The sequence below is a fragment of the Astyanax mexicanus genome, chromosome 12 (genome assembly GCF_023375975.1).
Source record: "Astyanax mexicanus isolate ESR-SI-001 chromosome 12, AstMex3_surface, whole genome shotgun sequence".
In the NCBI taxonomy this organism is placed as follows: domain Eukaryota; kingdom Metazoa; phylum Chordata; class Actinopteri; order Characiformes; family Acestrorhamphidae; genus Astyanax; species Astyanax mexicanus.
The window spans coordinates 18,509,521-18,534,050 of NC_064419.1; the positions used below are offsets into that span (position 1 = coordinate 18,509,521).

The 24,530-nt window shown below is 35.8% G+C and overlaps 2 protein-coding genes across 2 annotated transcripts; both read right to left on the bottom strand.

The window, feature by feature from the left end:
* Positions 1-726: 726 nt before the first annotated feature.
* Positions 727-5,949, bottom strand: LOC103027595 (taste receptor type 1 member 1). Its single transcript, XM_007247993.3, has 5 exons — positions 5,647-5,949; positions 3,454-4,194; positions 3,116-3,328; positions 2,911-3,031; positions 727-1,676 (listed from the first exon to the last, which is right to left on the bottom strand). Exons 1-5 carry the CDS (start codon positions 5,914-5,916, stop codon positions 742-744), a joined length of 2,280 nt encoding a protein of 759 aa, XP_007248055.3. The 5' UTR covers positions 5,917-5,949; the 3' UTR covers positions 727-741.
* Positions 5,950-9,348: 3,399 nt separating this feature from the next.
* Positions 9,349-21,337, bottom strand: LOC103027292 (taste receptor type 1 member 1-like). Its single transcript, XM_049485557.1, has 6 exons — positions 21,104-21,337; positions 20,661-20,958; positions 18,209-18,955; positions 15,673-15,882; positions 13,535-13,659; positions 9,349-10,529 (listed from the first exon to the last, which is right to left on the bottom strand). Exons 1-6 carry the CDS (start codon positions 21,304-21,306, stop codon positions 9,599-9,601), a joined length of 2,514 nt encoding a protein of 837 aa, XP_049341514.1. The 5' UTR covers positions 21,307-21,337; the 3' UTR covers positions 9,349-9,598.
* Positions 21,338-24,530: the final 3,193 nt, after the last annotated feature.

Genomic DNA, 24,530 nt, shown 5'->3' on the forward strand with positions numbered 1-24,530 from the left:
TCCTTTATATTGTGTAAAGGTTTTGTGTAGGCACTCCAAAATAAAAACAGAAAAAAACACCTCTCCATAGGATCATTCTAATACCAATTTTTTGGCATCTGACATTTACAGTAACATTTCAGATGCATCCTTAGATAAAAAACACCATGACAAAACAGTGATATTATATGGCATATAAAATGGCTGTTTATGCTTTTCTTTTGCTGCTAGAACAAGTAAATAATATTTAAACAAAAGGTCATACACTTAAAAATAAGTGAGTCTGTTTTTTATATTTGACTTTAATTTGATTAAAGAATAGATGTACATGCATGGCATTGTCAGCACTAATAAGGGAAGGGTTCAGATAAATGTAATATTACAGTATTAGTATGATGTTATGTTTACCCTTTGTTCTCTCTTTATGTATAAAGCTCATGCTCTACACCTATAAATAAAGATTACATCTATATACATCTAAATAAAGATTAATCTATATACAATTCCAGAGAAGCACCACATTTGGTTTCTGTAAATATAATTTATTTAAAGTAAGTAAATAAGATTTTAATTAAAATGACCTCCTTAAAATGTTTAAGTTTATAGAAGGAATACTTGAACTGGAATAACCCCTTTAATTTATTCAAACACAAACATGGTCACTATAATGAATCAAAAATCTCTTCATAGCTCTTCCAAGAAAACTCTCCAGTATTTTTTTTTTCTTTTTGTTGTTGAGTGAAACACTCACATCACTGTTGCCTACATTCTACTGATGGTTTGGGTATAACTCTGGATAGTTGTCTGAAAGTAGGCCTGAGTGTTCTTCTTTGGCTGAAAAACAATCACATAAGACTTGGGGATAAAGTAGCTCAGGAGGATACCATACAAGCTGGACAACTGTGCCACCGAATTAATAAGCTGGATTTGCACACCGTCATAAATCATATCTGCTGTAAAATAAACACACCAGCTGATGTAGAACAAAAGCATGCTGAAGGTGATCGATTTAGCCTCATTGTAGTCTTTTGGGAGATCAGCACACATGTAGGAGAAAAAGAAACAGAGAATGCTGAGAGACAAAATGAAGGACACCACTACATAAAATATGTTCATATACCCTGAAGAACAGATGAGGATGATGTGGTTATCATAAGATGTTTCATCCTTTGAGGGTGTAGGGGTTATCAGAGTCACCCACAGAACACAAAAAATAAACTGAACAACAGAGACAACAGCAATGAGGAGCCACTGGCCATTGTACTTCACCCAGCATTTGTACACCTCAGGAAACCTATTGGCCATTTTGAAGACCCAGAAAATTTGTAAAGAGCGTACAGTCAAACACGAAAGGCAGATGGTGTAGAAAAAACAAAACATCACATTTCTGAAGGTACATGCGATCACTGTTGGTTGCCCAAAGAAAAAGAATATACTGATGCTGGACATTATCAAAGAGGCCAACATGAGGAAACACATATTACCTCCAGCAGACTTCACTACTGGTGTGCTGTAATTGTATAAGAACAGAACTGTAACTGCTATGCAGAGCAGCTCCAGAGAAAAACCAGATGCCATCAACAATATGGACAAAGGCTCGGTAAAGGGGAGATACATGATGATGCGTTTCTGACAGGATGTGCTTCCCTCTGGTGACCACTCCCCTTTACTGCATGGAAAACAAGTTGCGGGATCCTCTGCAAAAAGTCAAGAAAAAGACAGTAAGAGATCGCAGTTAAAACTAAACTAAAGGAAACATGATTAACTCCGCCCTTATATATATATATATATATATATATATATATATATATATATATATATATATATATATATATATATATATTAGTTTTTTATTATTTAGCATGTTTATTAGGACAAATAGAAATCAGACTGGCAAATTACTCCAATGGAATTAAAATGTATTAATGTTATCACTTATGTAACATTCTAGATTCAATTTCTAAAAGCAATTAAAAGGGAAAACGTCCGAAGCACTGTAAGACTGATAAGTATACATAATCATATATATAGTTATAACTGGCTGCCCTGTGTTGTGATTTAGAATGTGATTGATACTTCAGGTTCAGGTTAAACAGGTGGATACGTGTATATGCAAAACCTTAACCATATCTATATATCTTCATCCATGTCTATAAAAGTAAAGTTATCATTTCACACACTTTAGACTTTCTCAAAATATTCTCTTAACCATTTTCTCCCACACAATTACATGGGACTGCAGGACGCTCATTGATGCCATTAATGTTATGGTTGATTCCCTCCTCCCATTTATGTTCTTTCAAGAGGCATGCGTTCGGGTGATTTTAATCCGACGTTAGTGATGGAGAGTAACATATTTTATAGGTGTAATTTAACTTATCTTAGTGTTTGTGTGTTTTAAATCAGGCGCTCACGTGTCCCACGAATGGGTGGACCAAAGACCAAGTCCCCAGTAGCATTATTTTTTGTTAGGACTTTACTTGTTAAGGATTACATGATTTTCCAACACTTTTTCTGCTTTCTTATAGAGTCATCCATGGTACCTTTTTATTTTATGTGATGTTATATGTTTATAAAAATTAAAAAAGGGTTCCAAAACTTGTCAACCAACGTTAGTGTTCTAGGGTTAACGTAGATTCAAAGACAACTGTCTGTGACCAAACTGCAGGTAAGGGAAATGCACAGCAACTACACATTGTATAATAGTGTTTTAATAATTATTATAAACAATACAAGTATTTTCCGACTTATATATCTATTTTTCTATTATGGCTTTCGACTCCCGTCTTTAGTAAACCAATGGTGTGTCCTTTGTTGCATATTTTAAATCACAATATAAAAGTATTCTCACATGGACTAGAACATGAGTCAGTTATACCAAATCAGAAACCCAAGTGTAATTTTCGGATGGGTTGAGTCCAAAGTACTTACTCGTATAGTTTACATAGGTGTTACCGGGGCAGATCTTACAGTTAAAGCAGCATTTGTGATTGCGATCATATTCTCTTTGGAATCCATTTTTACACTCAATAGAGCAGTTTCCAAAGGGCACCTTACAGGACAAGAAGACTGTTAGCAACATTAATAGAGAAATGCATTGCGATAATTTAGGCGTTTAAATAAAGGGTTAACTTACGGATCCGTCGTTATCCCAGTGTATGCGGGAGCTGTTGATAGTGAAAGTAATCTCTGGATATGTTTCGAATGAGCCAATCACCGTAAAGGGTGGCAAACTGCCTTGAGTATTCCACAGGACTACCACATAACTGACAGTTGGATCACCATTTCCATCATACTGTACTTGCCGGCCATTCAGAGAAAAATTCAACTTCTTAATTTCCTTCAGAAGCTGCAGAACGTCGGACAGCTCAGGTTATTGATTTTATGATTTGTCCAAACACACATATTTACACACATCACTTCACAATACATTATATATACAATACATTTTTCATTTTTACAAGTTTTGCATACCATGTAAGGGTAGACTGGTGTACTCTTGTTGCAGCCATTTGCAGCACACTGTAGAACACTGTGTAAGGCATGTGCCATAGTATAGATGGCAGAATAGACAGGAAAAGAGAATGTAGGGTCTTCATTAATTATATCTTCTGAACTCAGCTTCGTGCAATTATTGCACACTTGATTACACACATTTTCCGTTGGCTGTGGACACTGGCCTTCGTCATCTTCACTGTTTTCCCGTGATTTATAGATGAAGTCGTCTAATCCTGGCAAAGACATGAATTGTTCTGTAATGCCAAAAATCTTCCCAATGTTTTCTATCCCTGGTTCACGAAAAAGCTGTTTATTCATAGCCCAGCCCTCACCGGCAATCCACACTTTGTTTCTGATATTGTATTTTATAGCTGCTTTGATTGTGTTCTCTGCAATCACTTGCATAGAGAAAACCACGATGACCTTTACGTTTAACTTGTCAATTTTGCGAAGTGTTGTTTGGTAATCTGAGGTCAAATGAAGCATTTCTTGATAGGCCATACATATTCCATTTTGTCTGAGACTTTGGTCAAATAAATTTAGGCCATCGCGACTGTAGTCGTCCTGGCTGCCAATAAAGGCAACCCAGTTCCAGCCAAACCACTTAATGATGCGAATAATAATCTCTATCAGGTCTTTGTTGCTAGGCACCGTTCTTAGGAAAGAAGGGTACAAAGCTTTGTTTGATAAATCATAGCTTGATGCTCCATAATCAACCTGTGTATAAAAAGATATAGAAAGATGAATAAGTAAATTTACAAACAATTGACAATTAAATGAACAAACAATGATTACACTTTATTTTGATAGTCCACTGTAGATATGTTGCAAACACACCTGAATCTATATTTCACTAAATTCCTATATTTGACTACATGATGCATGAAGACAAGCTACATTAACTATTATTCAGAATTAGAAACCAAATTAAAATGCTGAATTTTGGGGTCACAGAAGGACACAAGTTTTTTGTTTTATTTTGGCATTCCAGATCTTAACATGCCTCCTACACTATTCTTATTAGCCACTGTGTCCTTTTTTTTCACAATTTCTTCTCTTTTTTCTCCCAATTGTGCTAAGCCAATTGTCCCACCCATTTTCAGCTGTATATCCTATCACTATTGATGTCAAAACACAAGGAAGGTGAAGACTAGCACATGCCTCCTTTGACACATGTGAACTCAGTCACCGCCTCTTTTTGAACTGCTGCTAATGCAACACTGTCCAGTGGCATGCAGCGCATTCGGAGGAAAGCACAGCGACTCGGTTCTGATACCTCAGCTCACAGCTGCCTTGTGCTGATTGACATCACCCTAGGGGTGATGAGAGGAAAGAGCACCATCTTCCCATCCAGAAAGAGCAAGGCCTATTGTGCTCTCTTAGGGCTCCGCCAGCTGATGGCAAGCTCCATGACCGGGATTCGAACCAGCGATCTCTCAATCATAGTGGCAGCACCTTAGACCACTGGACCACTCAAGGCCCACCCACTGTGTTTTAAATGTATAACAATTGTGTACTTAATTTTTTTTTCAATCAATTAATTTTGCCTTTTGAAGATTAGCTGTACTTCTACTTACATATTTTTCACAGTAACAGAAATTTTGAGCAGGGCTGTCCAAACTGTGCAATAATAACTCATGTGTGTAGATCACTCTGTCAAACAATTACATTTCAGCTGTTTAACATGTTTTAACATGTTATTCTTACCTCAAAAATTCACAGTATAATTAAATTAATTTGAAATGTTTAATGTATTGATTTCATGTTTCACCTAGTTCCCCAAAACCTTTGTCAGGAATAAAGTTTCTATAGCAAGATCTTGCATTACTCTGAATTGTAAAACCAGACATTTTAATATAAAGATGGAACTACTGCTAGTTAATTACTGTAATTTTACAAAGACCTCATGAATAGTATAATACAGTATAAGTGAAGCATTATGCAGTATAACCAGAAAATAGAACTGAACCATACATTAAATGTACCCTAACCAACTTCAATTTGAATTAATTTGGGTTTAATTGTAACCTGAATGTCACAGATAGTCGACATTTGATTAAAAAATAAGTGCCTCCAGGTAATATATTAATACTTTAGGCACACGTAGATAATAAACAGAGGACCATCAAAATAACGTGATTCAAAAAAACTGTAAAACTAATTCTTTACCATTGGAATAAGGTTCATCATGAAAAATGGAGCCACTGTTATAGTTGTAGTGCTTTCATATGGACCTATTACAGCAATGACTTTGGGCTGGTAGTTGTTGTAACTTTGTAGCACTGGAACTGATCCGTTCTGCGACATGAAACTAAAAACAGAGGGGAAATTCTGCGTGTCTGAGCAGTGGTCAAAAATCTCATAGCCGAGTGATACGTTGGGCAGGAGGGTGGAGGAGTTGTTGATCTCCTCTACAGTAAACCTCATCACCTCGAACATCTGATAAGCAGATTCATCAAACTGGTACCTGGAGCAAAGAAAGAGCAAGAAAAAGCTAAAATATTCTAAAGTCTTTGGGGGGGGAAGAGCATTATTTAAAAACATCTAATTTCAGATTAACCACTCCGAATGGCCCTGTTTACATTTAACCATTTAATTAAGAAGAAATAAAAAAAATCCCCTTCAATGCATGATACTAGTATTTGGGTTACTGGTACTCTGGGTGTATCTCGATTTATAATAATATCTTGTTTTAATCAAACAGGTTTAATCAGAAGAAGCATGGCACTTACCTTTGACATTCAAGGGCCACTGGATAGGACTGACGTTTTGGGTGAAAAACAATATTTAGTGAAAATAATCCACCCAACAAATAATCTCCCTGCAGGTTGAATTCAGATGCCAAGAAAGAGGTCTTGAACCAGTTAGCGACATTCAAAAGAAGAAGAAAAAAGGCGAGCCACTGCATGGTGCCACGTTAAGTACTTCATGTGTTGTGAAAGTCAACTAAGAAGAGCAGAAGTAACGTCCGTGTCCACTTTACATATGTCTATTTGATTAAACCACTACATGCGTCATTACATCTTGTTTCCATACTATTACCTGAGATACATTCAAACATAGTATTATACAAATCATACTTTGTTATTGAGGAGATACTGTGTACAATAAATAAATCATTTCTAAAATATAATAGAGACCACATCGAATAGTGATGTTAAGAAATAAGTAAACATTTAATTGTACTACATATTTACTTGTATTATATGTAGTCAAGAATAGCAATCAGATAATCAGTCTAACTCAATATTGTAGTTAAAGGATCATTAAGGATTACATTTTCTGTAGTATCTCATAAAATATTCACAAGATGTATAAACAGAAATTAAGAAAAGATGCTAAATTGAAGCACTAGCAGCTATTGTCAGCAGAGCTTCAGGCAGTTTTTTTTTATTTGATCACAGAAATCTGTGTGGGGTGTAGCCCACAAATCTGCCCACCACAATACCCCCAGTACCATTTCCATTCTCAGGCTTGCCAGGTATAGACATTAGCACGCATGCAGTGTGAGGCAGTCATCATAGAAAATGGGCAAGCTGGCAATTTTTCTGCTAAACAGGTAAACAGCTAAACTGAGCTTCAGTAATGTTTGCTGGGTTGGCAGAGCGTGCAATAGTTTTGCAGGTATTCCTCTGTTACCTGTTGAGCTTTTTAACTCGTTTTAAAGAAACTACTTTCAACAACACACTTTTTACTTTCCCATACATTTATATTGGGCTTACAAATTAATTATATAAAAGGGATAATTGTTTTAGTGTAATATTATGATATTAAGGTCCTACATGTCATGTTTGGTCACATCTAAAACACATTTTTTAAAAACATATTGAAATAAATGATCAGATTAATCAAAATTACAATATAAACTGCCCACTCAAATGAACATCTTAAAACATTGTATTATTATTATTTTAGACCAGCTATTTGAATTTTTTATAGTGTTGCAGATTTCATGATTGCAGATTGCAGGTCTCATAAGAGCCATTTAATAGAACTATCCCAAATTCTAATTTCATTATAAACATTTTATATTTTTTTTCTTTCCTCATTTTTACAGTGTACAGTTGGAACTAAGTCAATAAACACAATTCCACATTGTAGAAATCTTAACTCACGTATCATGCTTCACAGTATATTTGATCTTGATGTGGTTTATATAACACAGAGACATTCATCCTGCACCATGTCCTTTATTCATGACTGAAATTGTTTGTATTTACATTCCTTTGATCACAATAACTAAAGTAAAACAGTGGAACACCCCCTGCAAACTCTCCCTCCACAGAAGTCATCTCGCGCTGACGCCGAAGCACAATATAGACTAGGCCACCAGTAGCAATACCTCCACAAACAAAATCAGGACTGTTTATTATCTAACTGTAACAATAATGCATCAGCAAGCAGTAGGTTATAAATAGAGCTAACTGATGATAATCACAGCAGCATTGTAACAGACCATGGGCTGAAAATGCTCCTTTCCCTCCAAGCTTCCTAAACTGGCAGCCCAAGTAAATAATCTACTTTTCTCTTTTAATATTATGACTCTTGTGGCTTTTATAGGTAGGCTACAGTATTTTGTTCAATTACATGCCTGGGTCAGTAATGGGTGCACCGTAAAGTAGCTGATGCAGCCAAGTAGCCAATAGCTGAGTAGGTAAAAAGTGCCTGAATACATTTGTAGATATAGAGTGTTCTTTATAGAATCACCAACATAGTCATTAAACATCGAGTGGTTTCTTCACAAAGTCTTGTGTACAACAAAAGTACACAGATAAATCACTGTGCTGATCAGTTATTTATCTGTGTTACTGAGCTCTACTTAAGCATGAGTAGACTGATACATCAATGTGCTGATCAGTCATTTATCACAGGGTTACAGAACTCTACTAAAGCATGAGTAGACTGATGAATCACTGTGCTGATCCTTTATTTATCTCAGTGTTACAGAACTCTACTTAAGCATGAGTAGACTGATAAATCACTGTGCTGATCCGTTATTTATCTCAGTGTTACAGAACTCTACTCAAGCATGAGTAGACTGATAAATCACTGTGCTGATCCGTTATTTATCTCAGTGTTACAGAACTCTACTTAACCATGAGTAGACTGATAAATCACTGTGCTGATCCGTTATTTATCTCAGTGTTACAGAACTCTACTTAAGCATGAGTAGACTGATAAATCACTGTGCTGATCAGTCATGTATCACAGTGTTACAGAACTCTAGTAAAGCACGAGTAGACTGATGAATCACTGTGCTGATCTGTTATTTATCTCAATGTTACAGAACTCTACTAAAGCATGAGTAGACTGATGAATCACTGTGCTGTTAAGTTATTTATCTCAGTGTTACATAACTCTACTAAAGCATGAGTAGACTTATGAATCACTGTGCTGTTCAGTTATTTCTCCCTGTGATACTACACACTACTGAAGCATGAGTAGTCTGATAAATCCCTGTGCTAAACTGTACTAATGGATATCAATTCCATGATGATATTGCTCTATGCTGAGAGTTGTTACATTTTGTAATGAAAACATTTTCAATGATTTTTTAATCAGTCTTTCAATAGTGTTATAGAGATGAGCAAATTCATATTCACACATTTTCTGACTATATTTGTGTTTACTTGTATTTATTCCAATGTTGTATAGGGTTCACATTTTTTATTATGGTTTAAAATCTCTGTGCAGTGCAGTACAAACTGTCCTTCAAGAAGTAATAAATATGCCATTTTGATAAGAAGCCCGACACACATTAAAATAAGGACCTTAAATAGAGCAATCAATCACAATTTTACTAACCATGATTTCTGATTAAAACATTTAGAATTTATATATAGGCTACTTAAAAAAAACAAATACATTACATTCAAAATACTATAATTTTATTTACTTATGATGAACAAAACTGCTCTAACTGATCATGTTAGAGCATGTGCATACAATTGGTCTGGAGTGTTCCTACATTCTGCTCTTAGCTAAGAACAAATTCTAGGTGAGAAAACATTAGTGAACATCAGATTCTTAATAAAAAGTGCATAAGTAGAGTTTAAGAATGGATTTGTTCGTAAGGATGCTTGTTGAATGAGGCCTAGAGTAAGCAACATTTTGTGCAACTCTACATTCTGCTAATGGTCTGGGTGTAAGTCTGGATTTTTGTCTGAAAGTACGCTTGAGTGTTCTTGTTTGGTTGAAAAACTATGATGTAGGTCCTTGGGATGAAAAAACTGAAAATAATTCCATATGAGCTGGATAGCTGGGCCACAGCATTAAGAAGTTGTACATACTGTCCTCTGGACACAATGTATGCAGTGAAATATGCAATCCAGCCCAGGTAAAACAAAACCAGGCTAAACGTGATGGACTTTGCTTCATTGTAATTTTTTGGAAGGTCTTTCCCCATGTAGGAGAAACAAAAACAGACCACGCTGAGAAACCAGAGAAACAACCAAGCTAAGATGGATGTGACCACCGTTCCTATGTCACAAGAGAGAATAGTCTGATCTTTAAAGGATGCGGTGTCGTTGTAGGGCTTGGGCATGCCAAACTGAAGCCACGTCCAGCAAGCAATAAGGTGCAGAACAGAGTACACGGCAAGGCAGAGCCACTGGCCATTGTACTTCACCCACCAGCTGTGAATCTTTGGGAACTTTGCCGCCATTTTGAAGACCGAAACGATCTGAAAGGAACGCACCGCCATGCATGAAAGGCAGACGGTGTAGAAAAAGATAAAAAAGATATTTCTTAAAACACAGTCCGCAGGCTGAGGCACTCCGAAATAAAAGAACACTCCGATGTTGGACAGAATCAGACAAACTAACATGAGGAAACACATGTTGCCACCAGCAGATTTCACAACTGGAGTATTGTAATTGATGGCAAAAAGGACAGTGATTGTGATGGAAAGAACTATGAAGGATGCTGCACACACCAGAAAAACAACAGAGAGAGGTTCTGAGTGATAAAGATAAACAATGGTGCGCTTAATACAGGATGTGCTCCCCTCCTCAGACCATTCATCCACCTTACAGGAAGCACAGGTGTAGAGGCTCACTGAAAAAAACAAACAAAAAAACAAATTCAGGTGTTAGTAAGAGTGAATGTTGCTTGATTTTTACAATTTCTTCCTTTTTGTATTTTTAACTCTCCTATTATCTTTGATGTCAATTTTGACAGCATTCAATTATCAGCGTTTTTAAATAATGACTATATTTTTTCTTATTTCATATTTAGTGACTTTTTTTATTTAATGGGGAAAAAACTGGGTAAACATACAACTAACATGAAAATATGGTTTTCCTGTCCTGTACTTTTTTGTACGCATCAGTGTTGGGGGTGAGTTTGACCCCAGGCTGTTTTAGCAGTATAAAACATATTTAAAAAATCTGCATTTTACACACATTTGTTTTGGAGGATGTGAAATCCCTGTAACATGTACAGACCCCCTGAAGGGACATGGTATATATTTTTATGTACAAAGTGATGAGCACCACATACTAAGTGGTGAGCACCAGATCGTAAGTGGTGAGAACAACTTACTAAGTGGTGAGCACCACACCCTAGGTGGTGAGCACCAGATACTAAGTGGTGAGCATCACTTACTTGGTAGTGAGCAACACCTACTAAGTGGCGAGCACCAGATAGTAAGTGGTGAGCACCAGATAGTAAGTGGTGTGTACCAGATAGTAAGTGGTGAGCACCCCATACAAAGTGGTGAGCACAAGATAATGGTAGCTAGCAAGCTATAGTTTAAACTGACAGATGTTACACAGTGAAATAACATTTTTTTGGTGAGCACCAGATACTTAGTGGTGAGCACCACACCCAAAGTGGTGAGCACCAGATACTGAGTGGTGAGCAACACGTATTAAGTGGTAAGCACCAGATAGTAAGTGGTGAGCACCAGATAGTAAGTGGTGAGCACCAGATAGTAAGTGGTGAGCACAAGATAATGGTAGCTAGCAAGCTATAGTTAAAACTGACAGATGTTCCACAGTGAAATATTTTTTTTTTTGGTGAGCACCAGATACTTAGTGGTGAGCAACACGTATTAAGTGGTAAGCACCAGATAGTAAGTGGTGAGCACCAGATAGTAAGTGGTGAGCACCAGATAGTAAGTGGTGAGCACCCCATAAAAAGTGGTGAGCACAAGATAATGGTAGCTAACAAGCTATAGTTAAAACTGACAGATGTTCCACAGTGAAATATTTTTTTTTTGGTGAGCAGCAGATACTTAGTGGTGAGCGCCACACCCTAAGTGTTGAGCACCAGATACTAAGTGGTGAGCAACACTTACTAAGTGGTGAGCACCAGATACTTAGTGGTGAGCACTACACCCTAAGTGGTGAGCACCCCATACAAAGTGGTGAGCACAAGACAATGGTAGCTAACAAGCTATAGTTTAAACTGACTGATGTTCCACAGTAAAATAACATATTAAGCAAGCTAGTTAGCTATGTTAGCTAATGTTAACTACTTTATTTCAGTGGGGAATGTTTTAGATAACATAGTTAGTGGTGTTCAACACTTACTATCTGGTGCTCACCACTTAGTATGTGGTGCTCGCCACTTTTTATGTAAAAAAAATGCACCATGTCTTTTCAGGGACTCCGTGGACATGCAATTTTATAATCTTCAAAAAACTTTAGGACCCTAACCTGACAGAACCATAACTGTAGTAGTGCAAGAACCTCGGATAGTTCACATAACAGGGGGAGGGGAAGATGCTGTGAAGAAAGATATAGTTCCTACAAAGAAATTGTCAGTTTACCCAACATAGTGGTAATGCAGATATATAAATGGTTTGCACAGCAGGTTCTAAGTAATTTATCTTAATTAGAAGTGATCTGTGTGCTCTCTTTCTCTTTCTGCTCTCTCAACTGAAAAAGAAAAGGTTTTCTGTCTATTAGGTGTTTTCACCTCTTTGACCATAATAATGACCTAGAGGAGAATGTGTCTGAGAAAGAAGATGATATTGATGAGAATTAGGCCCTTACTGTTGACCCTCCATTCGTCTCTCAATAACTATCGAACACACTACCTTTCAAAAGTGAACAGAATAGACTTAGGATATACCTAGAAACATAAAATGAGCTCTTCATAACACCATCAATCGGAAAGGATATACAGCTCTGGAAAATATAAGAAACCACTTAAAAATTATGAGTTCCTTTGATTTTACCAAATTGAAAACCTCTGGAGTATAATCAAGAGAAAGATGGACGATCACAAGCCATCAAACCAAACTGAACTGCTTGATTTATTGCACCAGGAGTGGCATAAAGTTATTCAAAAGCAGTGTGTAAGACTGGTGGAGGAGAACATGCCAAGATGCATGAAAACTGTGATTAAAAACCAGGGTTATTCCATCAACTATTGATTTCTAAACTCTCAAAACTTTATAAATATGATCTTGTTTCTTTGCATTATATGAGGTCTGAAAGCTCTACATCTTTTTTGTTATTTTAGCCATTTCTCATTTTCTGCAAATAAATGCTCTAAATGACAATATTTTTATTAGGAATTTGGGAGAAATGTTGTCCGTAGTTTATAGAATAAAACAACAATGTTCATTTTACTCAAACATATACCTATACATAGCAAAATCAGAGACACTGATTCAGAAACTGACGTGGTCTCTTAATTGTTTCCAGAGCTGTACTTTAGATTTTGGGGGCAGGTGTGTGTATAGGGATAGCTGAAAAGACCTTAAAGACATTAAGTTGATCATGTTGGCTGGAGTGTACAAGTGAGAAGGTGAAGCATTAACAAGTTTTGGGCTGCAAACAAATATAGCATGTGACATAAACTTGAGTTACAATTTTAATTTGTATAAGCAATTGTCGTTTAACGAGCAGAGACACATATGGAGTGCATGTGAATTACTTCAACATTTTTTTATATTTTATATTTTCATTATCAATGTCAAATTGTTTTTAAATGTATATTTTATGTCACAATAAAAAGTATTTAAAAAAGTAAAATAAATTAAATGTTGTAAGTAAATTATACATACTGCAAAGTGAGTGAACTGTATATACTGTTTTTAAAGAACTTACCTGAGGTGTTGATGTATGTATTGACCGTACATTTATTACAATGAAAACAGCACTTATGTACTGAATTCTGCACTCGCGCAAATCCAGCCTCACATTCAACAGAACAATTAGAGAAAGGCACCTGGGAGACATGGAGAATGGGAATTCTGTTTATCTCATTATTTTCTGTCAACTTGTAAACAACATATTTGAAATAAAAACATTAACATTTTTATATACACTTTTTAACATTCAATTAAATGATTTCTATGTATGTATGCCTGAATGTATGTACACAAATGGACAAAATTGAATTAATTAAAGAAAACCTCACAATGGTTACAGAAATAATTAGATTCTGACAAAAAAAAAATTTAACCATTCATTAACAGAATTATAAAAAAAATAAACTGGACAGAAATGTATGTACCCTTAACTTTAGATTTTGTTGCACAATCTTTTGAGGCAATCACTGCAATCAACCGATTCCTGTAACTGTAAATGAGACTTCTGCACCCCTTAGCAGGTATTTTTAGCCCACTCCTCATAAAAAACTGCTCCAGTTGTCTGGTTTTGAAGAGTGCCAAAGATGCTCAATAGGATTTAGGTCAGGGCTGATAGAAGGCCACTTTAGAATAGTCCAATGTTTTCTCTTAGCCATTATTGAGTGTTTTAAGTTGTTTAAGTTTTAAGTTTGTCTCTCTCCTTCCCACACGCGATTAGAGAAAAAAAAGTCTGTCGCCTGTGTGCTCGTTTGCGTGCAGTGCGCTTTTGGGGCGCTCGTTCTGAATTCCGGGAGATTATATGTGACTCGCGGGCATCCGGGAGCCACTGCCGAAATGCGGGAGACTCCCGCAGCTTCAGGGAGACTTGGTTTGCTTGCCCTAAACAGATTCAAGACATCCTGTGCCAGATGCAGCAAAGCAGCTCCAGAACAAAACAGAGCCTCCACCATGTTTCACAGTAGGGACAGTGTTTTTTTCTTGATATGCTTATTTTTTTCATCTTTAAACATAGAGATGATGTGCCTTGGCAAAAAGTTAAATTTTTGTCTTTTCTGTCTGTAGGACACTCTCCCAGAAGCTTTGCGGCTTGTCAACATGTAGTTTGGCAAATTCCAAATGGTGTCCTCTTTGGTCGTCTCCCATTAAGTCCACTTCGGCTCAAACAACGACGAATGGTGCGATCTGACACTGATGTTCCTTGAGCTTGAAGTTCACCTTTATTCTCTTTAGAAGTTTTCTGGATTCGTATTTTCTTACGGCAGCCACAGTCCCATGGATCTTAATTTTCTAAATAATATGTGAAACTGTAGTCACAGGAGCATCAAGCTGCTTGGAGATGTTTGTTATATTGTCTTATAACCTTTACCATTAACATTCTTCCCTATATATTTTTTTTCTAATCTCCTGAGACTCTTAAATATTTCCTTTGCTTTTTCCTTTGTCAATGTTGAGTGTGGTTTACACCATGTCACCAAAAAGCACAGTGACTACCTGTAGCCCTATTAGTTGAAACACCTTGATTTAACATGTCCCTTTGGTCACATTATTTTCAGGGGTACCATCATTTTTGTCCAGGCCTATTTAATGATTTTACTTTTTAAAACAATTCTGTTTAACCACGTTTCAAAATCAATGTCGGATTTTCATTTGTTCATTTTCATAGAATTTTATTTTATTTATTATTACTGACTTTTGTCAGATTCAAGTTATTTTTGTGACCATTGTGGGTTTTTCTTTCATCAACTGAGGGGTACCAACAGTTTTGTCCATGTATGTATATGTGTATAGGTCTCCTGTATGTAGTGTATAGGTCTCCTCTGGTTTCAAGATATAACCTGCTATAGTACCTTCTCTGTGGGATTGAAACAGATATGATAGCCATTATTTTTTGGTAGAGAACACTCCTCAAGCTTTGATGTTTTGGAGATGCTCTTATCCAGTCATATAGACATCCTAATTATGGTCTTTATCTAAATTGTTCACTTGCTGCCTAATATGTAGATCCCACCCTTTGACAGGCGCTACTGTGAGCAGGTAACCAATGCTATACATTTCAGCTTTCATGGGTTTTAATGTTATGGCTGATAAATGTGTATATTTGTGTTAATCAACAATCTTAAAAACAATCCTAAAAATGATAATTAACTTACACTGCGATTTTCATACCAGGTAACCAAGTTCTTGATTAAGGTAAACTGGACTGTTGGATATGTATCATATGTGCCAACCGTCAGGAAAAAGGGATCAGTCTCTGGTCTCCAGAGGACAACTGCATAACTGGCTGGTGGGTCTCCATTTGCATCATATTTAATTTGTCGATTTTGTAATGTGAAGTTGGATTTCCTAATGTGTTGTAGAACCTTAAAAGAAAAGACAACAAATAAAGGAAATTGTTGGAAAACATTTGTGATTATTCTAGATTTTACACAGTGGTACACAAAACAAGGTAGATACAATAATCTTCTGATAACTACTTTGCATGCTATATATTGTTTTTTTGGTTAATATTTGTAATAAAAAAAATTGTTATTTTGACAAAAAATAATTTATCATAACAAATTCTGTTATCTTAAGATCACAAGAAAAACTATTTAGGATAAAAAGAAAACATTTTTCTTAAAATTACATAGGACATTCATTACAATAACAAGAAAACAACTTTATTAATCTTAAAAAAAAAAGAAACACAAAACTCATGGTCTTTCTTGACACAACCACTGTAAAGGGTTGAATTTTTTTGTGACCTCAAAATACGTAATTAAAACAAGCAATTGTTTTCATTTCAGAAAACAACATTTGTTTTCATAAAAAATATTTTTTTCATTTTGTTATCTTGAGAAATTATTTCTGATAATAAGAAAACACCTCTTGAACATTCTGACAAAAAAAAAAAAACGCTTTCAAATATGCTTAGGAGCTGAGTGATCACACATCCATATTTAATTTAATTTATTTATTTAAAGTAATTGTGCTTCATTACTGTACTTTGTTGATATTGTATAAGGTCTGCATTTTATTTAAGTATCATTGAAATAATACAATTCCTAAATTTTTTTTTTAAAGTACAAAAAGTACATAAAGGTCTGGAGATTTTTAGTTATATTTTTACACATTATTTATTAATGTTTTTTGAAACACTAACTGAATGTAAATACAAACATGCATATTACATGATTTTTTTGTTTAAAATATTTATTTGTTGCTTTAATACACATAGCATGTATAGATTTTATTACCTTTTTAATTTTTAAAATTTTATTAGATGTCAGATATTGATTAACACTTTATATTATGGGTACATTAATCAACAATACTTATGACAGAATGTTTCAGCTAATACAGTATTATTCACTACAACATGATTTTTGCTAATGTATACATTTTAAAATAATATTCACAAAATTCTTAATCATTAAAATGTAGTATCAATTAATATATATATATATATATATATATATATATATATATATATATATATATATATATATATATATATATATATATATATATTTACTGATGTATGTACTGTTATTTGATACCCTTATTGTAAAGTGTAACCCAATGTTTATACAGTATCTTGGTGGTCTTCATGCCCGCTTCTTTAAAAAAAAAACTACCTTCCTGGTAGATCCATCACTAATCCACTCCACCGGAAACCATTTTATTTAGATTGTTAGTCTTTAGATGGTGAAGGTAGCTCTCCAGGAAGAGGCATGAAGACCACTGCAATACTCATATTTCCCCTTGAAAGAATATGGAGGTGTTTTGTTTTTGGTATATTGTGTTATTTTTGATTGAATAAATAAAAAGTATTTTATCCTAATCAATATTTACCATGATCAATATTTTATCCAGTTTTAGTAAATTATCTCTGGTAGTTCATGGGATGTGAGTTTGGACTGGCGGAAGAATTAGATATGCTGGCTGAGAGCTTCAAAGCACTTAATGTATTTTTCACATTATAAGGCGCACTGGATTATAAGGCACACTATGAACCTCAATGAACATCTATTTTCTGGTCCATTTTCATAAATAAGTGCACCAGATTATATAAGGCGCATTATCTGACACTAGTAAGGAACAGGGGTGTTGCCATTTTTCCTTCTCGATGAGGTGTTTACTCTCCACTCGGGCAAAAGATGCTCCACATATGAGCTGCTAACAAACGCATCCATTTCCCTTTATAAAGCTAAGAGTCATCTCTCAAATATGACGTTTTTTGTTGTTGGTAAAAAAGCCAACGTTTATGCACATATTCAGTGTGTGCAAGTGAGGTGAAGTGATAGCCGGGGTTAGCAACAGGCTACAGACTGATAATACTCATTTCTGAATGGCAAAAAAAAGTGTTTAGCGTGGTTAGCAACTAATGCTAATAGTGCTACTCGAGTCTTGGTGCTGGAGAACTAAACTGTAACTCCTGTGCATCGCTGTACTTTAGCGGACTGGCTTTACTGCTCCTTGCAACCTGACTGGTAACATTTGTACACAAGGTGCATAGTATAAGGCGCACTGACGATTTTTGAGAAAAATAAAAGATTTTAAGTTCGTCTTATAGTGTGGAAAACATGGTTCAGTCTGGTTATCTTGCAAAGTCAGAACTATTTCACCCTAATGATCATTTTTCTGTACTTTTTCCCCTTTATCCTTTTAAACCCACAACAATATTTTCAACATAAAGAGTCTTACCAAATATGGTGGAACATCTTCAACCTGGCTGCAGCTGGTATTTGTGCAGTTGAGAGCATTATGTAACGCATAGGCTAATGTGTACACGGCCGAGTACACAGAAAAGGAGAATGTGGGGTTGTTGTTCACAATTTCTTCCGTTTTTATACTCGTGCAGTTTTCACAAGCTTGGTTACATATCTGTTCATCTGTATCATTCATGCAATTCTCACACTCATCAGCTTCATCTTTGAACCGTGATCTGTAGACAAAATCTTCAAATCCAGGCAAGCCCATGTTATTCATTGTGATTCCAAGAATCGTTCCAACTTTCTTAATCTCTGGGTCTTCGGAGAGAATGGGGTCCATAGACCACGCATCACCTGCTATCCAAACTTTGGGTCTTAAATTGATCCTAATAGCTGTCTTCAGTAAACTTCTAGCGTCGTCCTCCAGCGAGAAAACTACGATGACATTTATGCCCAGTGAGTCTATCTTGTGTAGTATGTCCTCAAAATTTGACTTTGTATTGAGTTCATGAACAGAGGCCAAGCATATGCTGGTATCCTGTATGGTCTTGCGAAATAAGTCGAGTCCATCTTGGCTGTACTCGTCTTGGCTGGCAATGAAAGCAACCCAGTTCCACTGAAACTGCTGGATGATCTGAACAATGAACTGTATTTCATCTTTGTTGGTCGGTACCGTCCTCAAAAAGGATGGATATATCAACTTATTACTTAGAGTGTAGCTGGAAGATCCATAGCTAATCTGTGAAAATAAAAAATGCTCAGAAATTAAATTAGGGTGTAAAAAATGGTTAAAGTACTTTTAAAACAACAAAAAAAGCTTGATACCACATTTCCCCAAATGTTTTCTTGCTGACCCAACTTAAAATGTATTGTTTCTCAGACTTTTCTTAAGAATTTTTGCTCAGTTAACTTTTAAACTATAGTTATCAAACTTTGATAAGTTGGATTTTGTTGGATAGTGTATATAGAACCAAATCTGTTTAAATGACAATTTGAAATGTGGTTGGTGTGGTGCAGTGGATAACACCACCGCCTGCCAGTGAGCTACCATGTGGAAGTCTGGGGTTCTATGGAGTACCCACGCTGTACTACACCAATAAGAGCCCTTGGGCAAGACTCTGTAATAGGAATTACCTTGTAAGTCGCTCTGGATAAGAGCGTCAGCTATAAATGCCATAAATGTAAATGTAATGAAATGTAAATTAATAATTAGACTTTTGACAATATAATTGGATACAATATTAAGGGGCACAGCTTGTAAATGCCTATTTAAAGAACTTACAACACAAGGAAAAAATAAAACTCCTGTTAACAGCCATAAACACTACTCTGTAGATACAGATACTTATATTTATGGGAGAATCAACTTTTTGTGTAGTTTCAATTTAAAAATAAATCAAATACATTTTTAATTTTTGACATAATTTAAGATTTAAACAGCAATCAACCTAAACAGATTTAGACCTCTCTAAATAACTTTTTTCCTATTGCAGTGTTTTGATTACTCAATGGTGTTTTTTTATTTTTTATTTATAGAAATTAACTTCTAATGTATGTGTGTCTTCCTTATGGTGGCTGTAACGAAGTATGATTCTGAAGCTAAAATAATGTCAGCTGTAGTTGTAATGCTGAACAAAATGTTTAAACAATGTTTAATATTCTATGGTTGTAAACAGGTAACCATTTAACCATTTAAACAGTTACTTATTAAATCAACATAAAATGTACTTGTAATCAATGCAATGTTATTGTCTCATAAATATGATCACTACTATGGTTTTAAGCAACATTTTAATATTGTATTTAATATTTTGTGCATGCACCCTTTTGGCTTAGAGCTTAGATAATGGAGAGTGTGCCATACAACTAACAAGGTGTGTAGTTTCAATTTCAGGAGGAATATTTGTTTGGCCTTCCTGTTTTCAACAGCAGTTTCTGTCAGGAATCAGCCTTAACAGATTCAGGCCTTCCCTAATGACTACTGATTTTAATTACTGAATGTTGTTTATATATCATGTATAATAGAAACCCCTTCTATTATTTTTAATACTATAGTCTCTCTTTGTGGCTGTAACAAATAATTATTTTTATGCATGTAAACAGCTCACAGTGAGAGATAGCCAGCTAAGCTAGAGTACTGTTAAGTGTGGTTAGCTGTAAAATAGTGTTACAACCAAGCCTTACAAAAAATAAAAAAACTGAAGACTTATTAGCAAGTGTTACAACTAGCCGTTCCATATATTACAATAAACTTTACATTTTGAGTAAGAAAGCCTTTTACTTTTGAACTGTTTACAAGAGGTTGGTGATGGACCCAACATAAAATGTATTGTTTCTAAGATGTTTTGCTCCAAAAACTGCAAGTTGGATATTTTACAGTGCACTATAAGACCTGTTAACTGTATTAAAGCTGTTCATTTGCTAAATGAATCAAAAATACATACCAGCGGAATGAGGTTCATCATGAACAGAGGTGCAATTGTCAAAGATTCAGAGCTTCCAAACGGCCCCACAACACCAACAACATTATGTCTATTATCCTTCTGATTTCCCCTCACTTTTATTCGCCCATTATGTGAGACCAAATTTAGGATGGAAGGGAAATTCTGAGCATCTGTGCAAAAGTCAAAGATCTCATAGCCGAGAGAGACATTTGGCAGGAGGGTGGAGGAGTTATTGATTTCTTCTACAGCAAACCTCATCACCTGAAAGAGCTCATAACCCTGCATTAAAAATGGTTGCCTGCAAAAGGGAAATGAAAACAGGGATTTTAATGAATAGATACAAATAAATAAAAATGCAATTGCCTTTAGTTTTATGCATCTCACTGCCTTTTCAAGACTGACAATTTTTTCAGAAATAATGAGTACGAAAAAAACACACTTACGTTAAGCATTCCAGTGCCACAGGTGAACTTTGGATTACTAGGTCTCCTGCTGAATGTACAGGAAAAATGCCCCCGATTTTCACGTCCCCTTGTAAGGTAAACTCTGATGCCTCACAATTGTGTTCAGGGACAAAATAGCCAACACAGCTCAACAGAAAACCTAAAAGGACACAATGTAGCATGGCTTTTTGTGATGCAGGCATAACAATATGTCAAACTGAGCTTTGGTTATGACAATCAATTAGCCAGAAGCGGAAAGATCATTTGGACTGACTTTACATAACCCAATTTGCATTTTGGAGGCAAATGTCATTTTGCATGTGTTGCCTGTCAAAAGTACAGACCTACCACCTGCAAAACACTTGACACTTGCTCTGATATATGGGTGGAGATTTATAGCTAAGATTTGAATGTGGCCAATTTGATAAAACAGGTAGAGCAAAAAATCTTACCTTAGATTTCTGCTAAACATAACCAACAGCAAATATTCAAAAAGTCAAAAGCCTGGCAAATATTTGTGGCTTCTGTCATGAGAGTGAGTCATAGTTGTTTTCTGTACTATGTACTGCTAGGATAATCAGGTGAAAGGTGGTTCATCCTCCAATGGAGACCATTTGATGGCTGTTTTAAATATTTGACAGCATACACTAACCAAGCACTTTATTATAAACACTACAATAAAACTGTGTAGGGCAGTAGTGCCAAACCAGTCCACTTTGGTGAGGTTGTAGGTTTTTATTCAAGCCAAGCAGTTATTTGAACCAATTGATTATTTGTTTTAGGCATAATCACCTGAATAAACAAGTGGAATCTGGTGTGCTGCTGGTTGTCTAGAATGAAAATATGCGGCCATACCAGCCAAATGTGGATGGGTTTGACACCTCTGGCTTGTGCTGTAAAGCCAGGCGGACACTGCGATTTTTTTAATCGGATGCGTTCTGGAGAGCTCACACTGCACGTTTGAATCATTTGTCGTGTATGAACAACACCTGCGATTCATACACAGCCCGTAGACTTTCTTTGTGTACAAACGACGCACGATCAAGCTAAAATTCGGCCGATCATGAAATTCAGTCGCATCCGACCAAATCGGGCTTAAAATCGAGCTAAAATCACACAGTGTCCGCCTGGCTTAAGTATTCGATTCTGGTCTCCGTGTTACCATAGCAATGAGCTATTAATGAGCTAGCTAACAAACTAACTATAGAACTATAGCTATGACTATAGCATACTTTATCACTTATCACTTTTCATGTTACTGATATCCACACATAAAAATCCATGCTGCTATAGCAATTTGCACTTTAGACTTCATGTTGCTGCTACTTCTCTACTCCTTATATTTTGTGTATTTATCTTATCTATTTTATTTTGTCTTTATATTTATCTATTTTAAAATTGCTTTTTGGCTGTAAACTGGACCATGAGAATACAATTTCATTACACCTCATGTACCACATGTGATGTGAAAGGACAATAAAATCTCCTTAAGTTCATGAGCTATCTAACCTTAGCGATGGGCTAGGTAACATACATACGACAACCTAGCTCACGTTAGTGACGAACTAACTAACAAAATAATGTTACCGGCGAGAAAATTAAAGCTAGCAACGAGCTAGCTAACCTTTGCGACAAGCTAGTGAACCTTTGTGACAAGCTAGTTAACCCTAGCAATGAGCAAGCAAAAATACTAATGTTACCGGGGAGAAAAATACTGTTAGCAACAAGCTAGCTAACCTTGGCGACAAAATAACTCACACACTAATGTTACCAGGGAGAGAATTTAAACTAGTTAGGAGCAAACTATCCTAAGCAACGAGCTCAGAAGTTTGTTTGCTGCTGGTTGTGAATCAAAATGGTCCTATCCAAATGTTTTTGTTTGAGGGTAAATTGTAATTGTTTTCACATTTTATACTAACATAATGGAATTTGTTTGAGTTGAACGCATGTGGTGAATAAATCTCAATCTCAATCTGGTCTTGATTCGGACTCGATATGTCCCGGTCTGGGTCTTGACTACAGCACTACCTCTGGCCCTACCCTCCCTTTGCTACCAATTTCTTTAATTGCTGTAATATAGATTCCACTGCTGGAATGTTGCAAAAAAAAATTCAAGTTTGTGGACCATGTTAAGATGTTCGTATGCCACAATCCCTGCAGATATTTTTAGAAGTACTACAACATCAACCATATGCTAGGTGTTTAGATGAATTAATATCCAGCAACTAGTAATGCTAAACTTGGCTGAACTTTACAAAGACAGTTTAAGATGACTTCTGCATATTTGTCAAGATGTATCATCTGCCTAAAAATAAAGGTTGGACGAAATTGGATTCATTAAGGGATGCTCGCATGGTCAGCAATAATGTTCAAATAGTCTCAGCCATTTAGATGTTGGTCCTGTCAGGCAAAAAATCTGTCATAAAAAAAAAACAAAACAAAAACCATTCCCCACACCAGACACAAAGTTTCCACCAGTCTGAACTAGTGATACGGGGTGGGGTATTATCTGTGCTGCTCATCAGATGATACACATTGCAGTTTTAAACTAGCCAGTTTTGGTGAATCTGGCTAGCAGAAGGATAATCCATCTGCTGTTAGAAATAGACTGTATGACTGAAGTTTTGTCATACTGCGCATTCTGAGTTAATTATTAAAAACACAATTGCCTTTCTGTTAACTTAAAGCGGTCTGGTCATTGGTGATTGACCTTTCTCATCAACCAGGTGTTTTGGTCTATTGAACTGCCAATCGCTGGATAGATGGGGTTGTTGTTTTATTAAAGTTTAAGCATGCGGGGTGTAGAACTATTGTTTTTCTTCTGTTTTTTCCTGAACCAAACTGTTCAGAAGAGACCAGAATACAGCTACTAAACTTGGAGGGGAAATGTAATGTGTGCATCTACCCTGGCACCAGTTGAACAACAGGGGGCACTATTGCTTAGCAAAATACAAAACAAAAATGTAGATACCTTTTTGTCTTTGATTGCCTCACTTTTGCACACTAAAAGGCGTACTATCAATGAACAACTATTTTTTGGTATTTTTTCATACATAAGGCGCAATGGACAATAAGTGTGCCTTATAGTGCAAAAAAATATGGAGGTGAAACCCACTACATTGTTTTTGAAATAGTCCTAGGTTTTTCCTCAGAAATATATAAAATCTATAACTCAAAAAAAATTTACAGTTTGATATAGCCTATTAATTGTAGTGTGTGCATCTTGTTAGGGTTGTGAATTCTTACTCACTTTATTCCTACTCATCCCAAACTGCATGATGACTTGTTCTGCTAGTCTGCGCTTTTTTAAAAAAAGAAAATTTTCCCCTTCGCCTGTAAAGTTTTGGTAATACCAACTTTTAAGACCTGATGATGATGATAATTGCCCACACCTACAAGCTCCTTGCTAATATGCTAATGGTTTACT

Coding starts and splice junctions, on each gene's coding strand:
- LOC103027595 (XM_007247993.3), bottom strand. CDS start 5,916: ATGTTCGAGGTGATGAGGTTTACTGTAGAGGAGATCAACAACTCCTCC. Junction 3,329..3,453: donor CACCAGTCTACCCTTACATG/GTATGCAAAACT, acceptor GACGTTCTGCAG/CTTCTGAAGGAAATTAAGAA. Junction 3,032..3,115: donor ACTGGGATAACGACGGATCC/GTAAGTTAACCC, acceptor TTGTCCTGTAAG/GTGCCCTTTGGAAACTGCTC.
- LOC103027292 (XM_049485557.1), bottom strand. CDS start 21,306: ATGCCTGCATCACAAAAAGCCATGCTACATTGTGTCCTTTTAGGTTTT. Junction 20,959..21,103: donor GTGGCACTGGAATGCTTAAC/GTAAGTGTGTTT, acceptor TCCCTTTTGCAG/GCAACCATTTTTAATGCAGG. Junction 13,660..15,672: donor CCTGGTATGAAAATCGCAGT/GTAAGTTAATTA, acceptor CATGTCTCCCAG/GTGCCTTTCTCTAATTGTTC.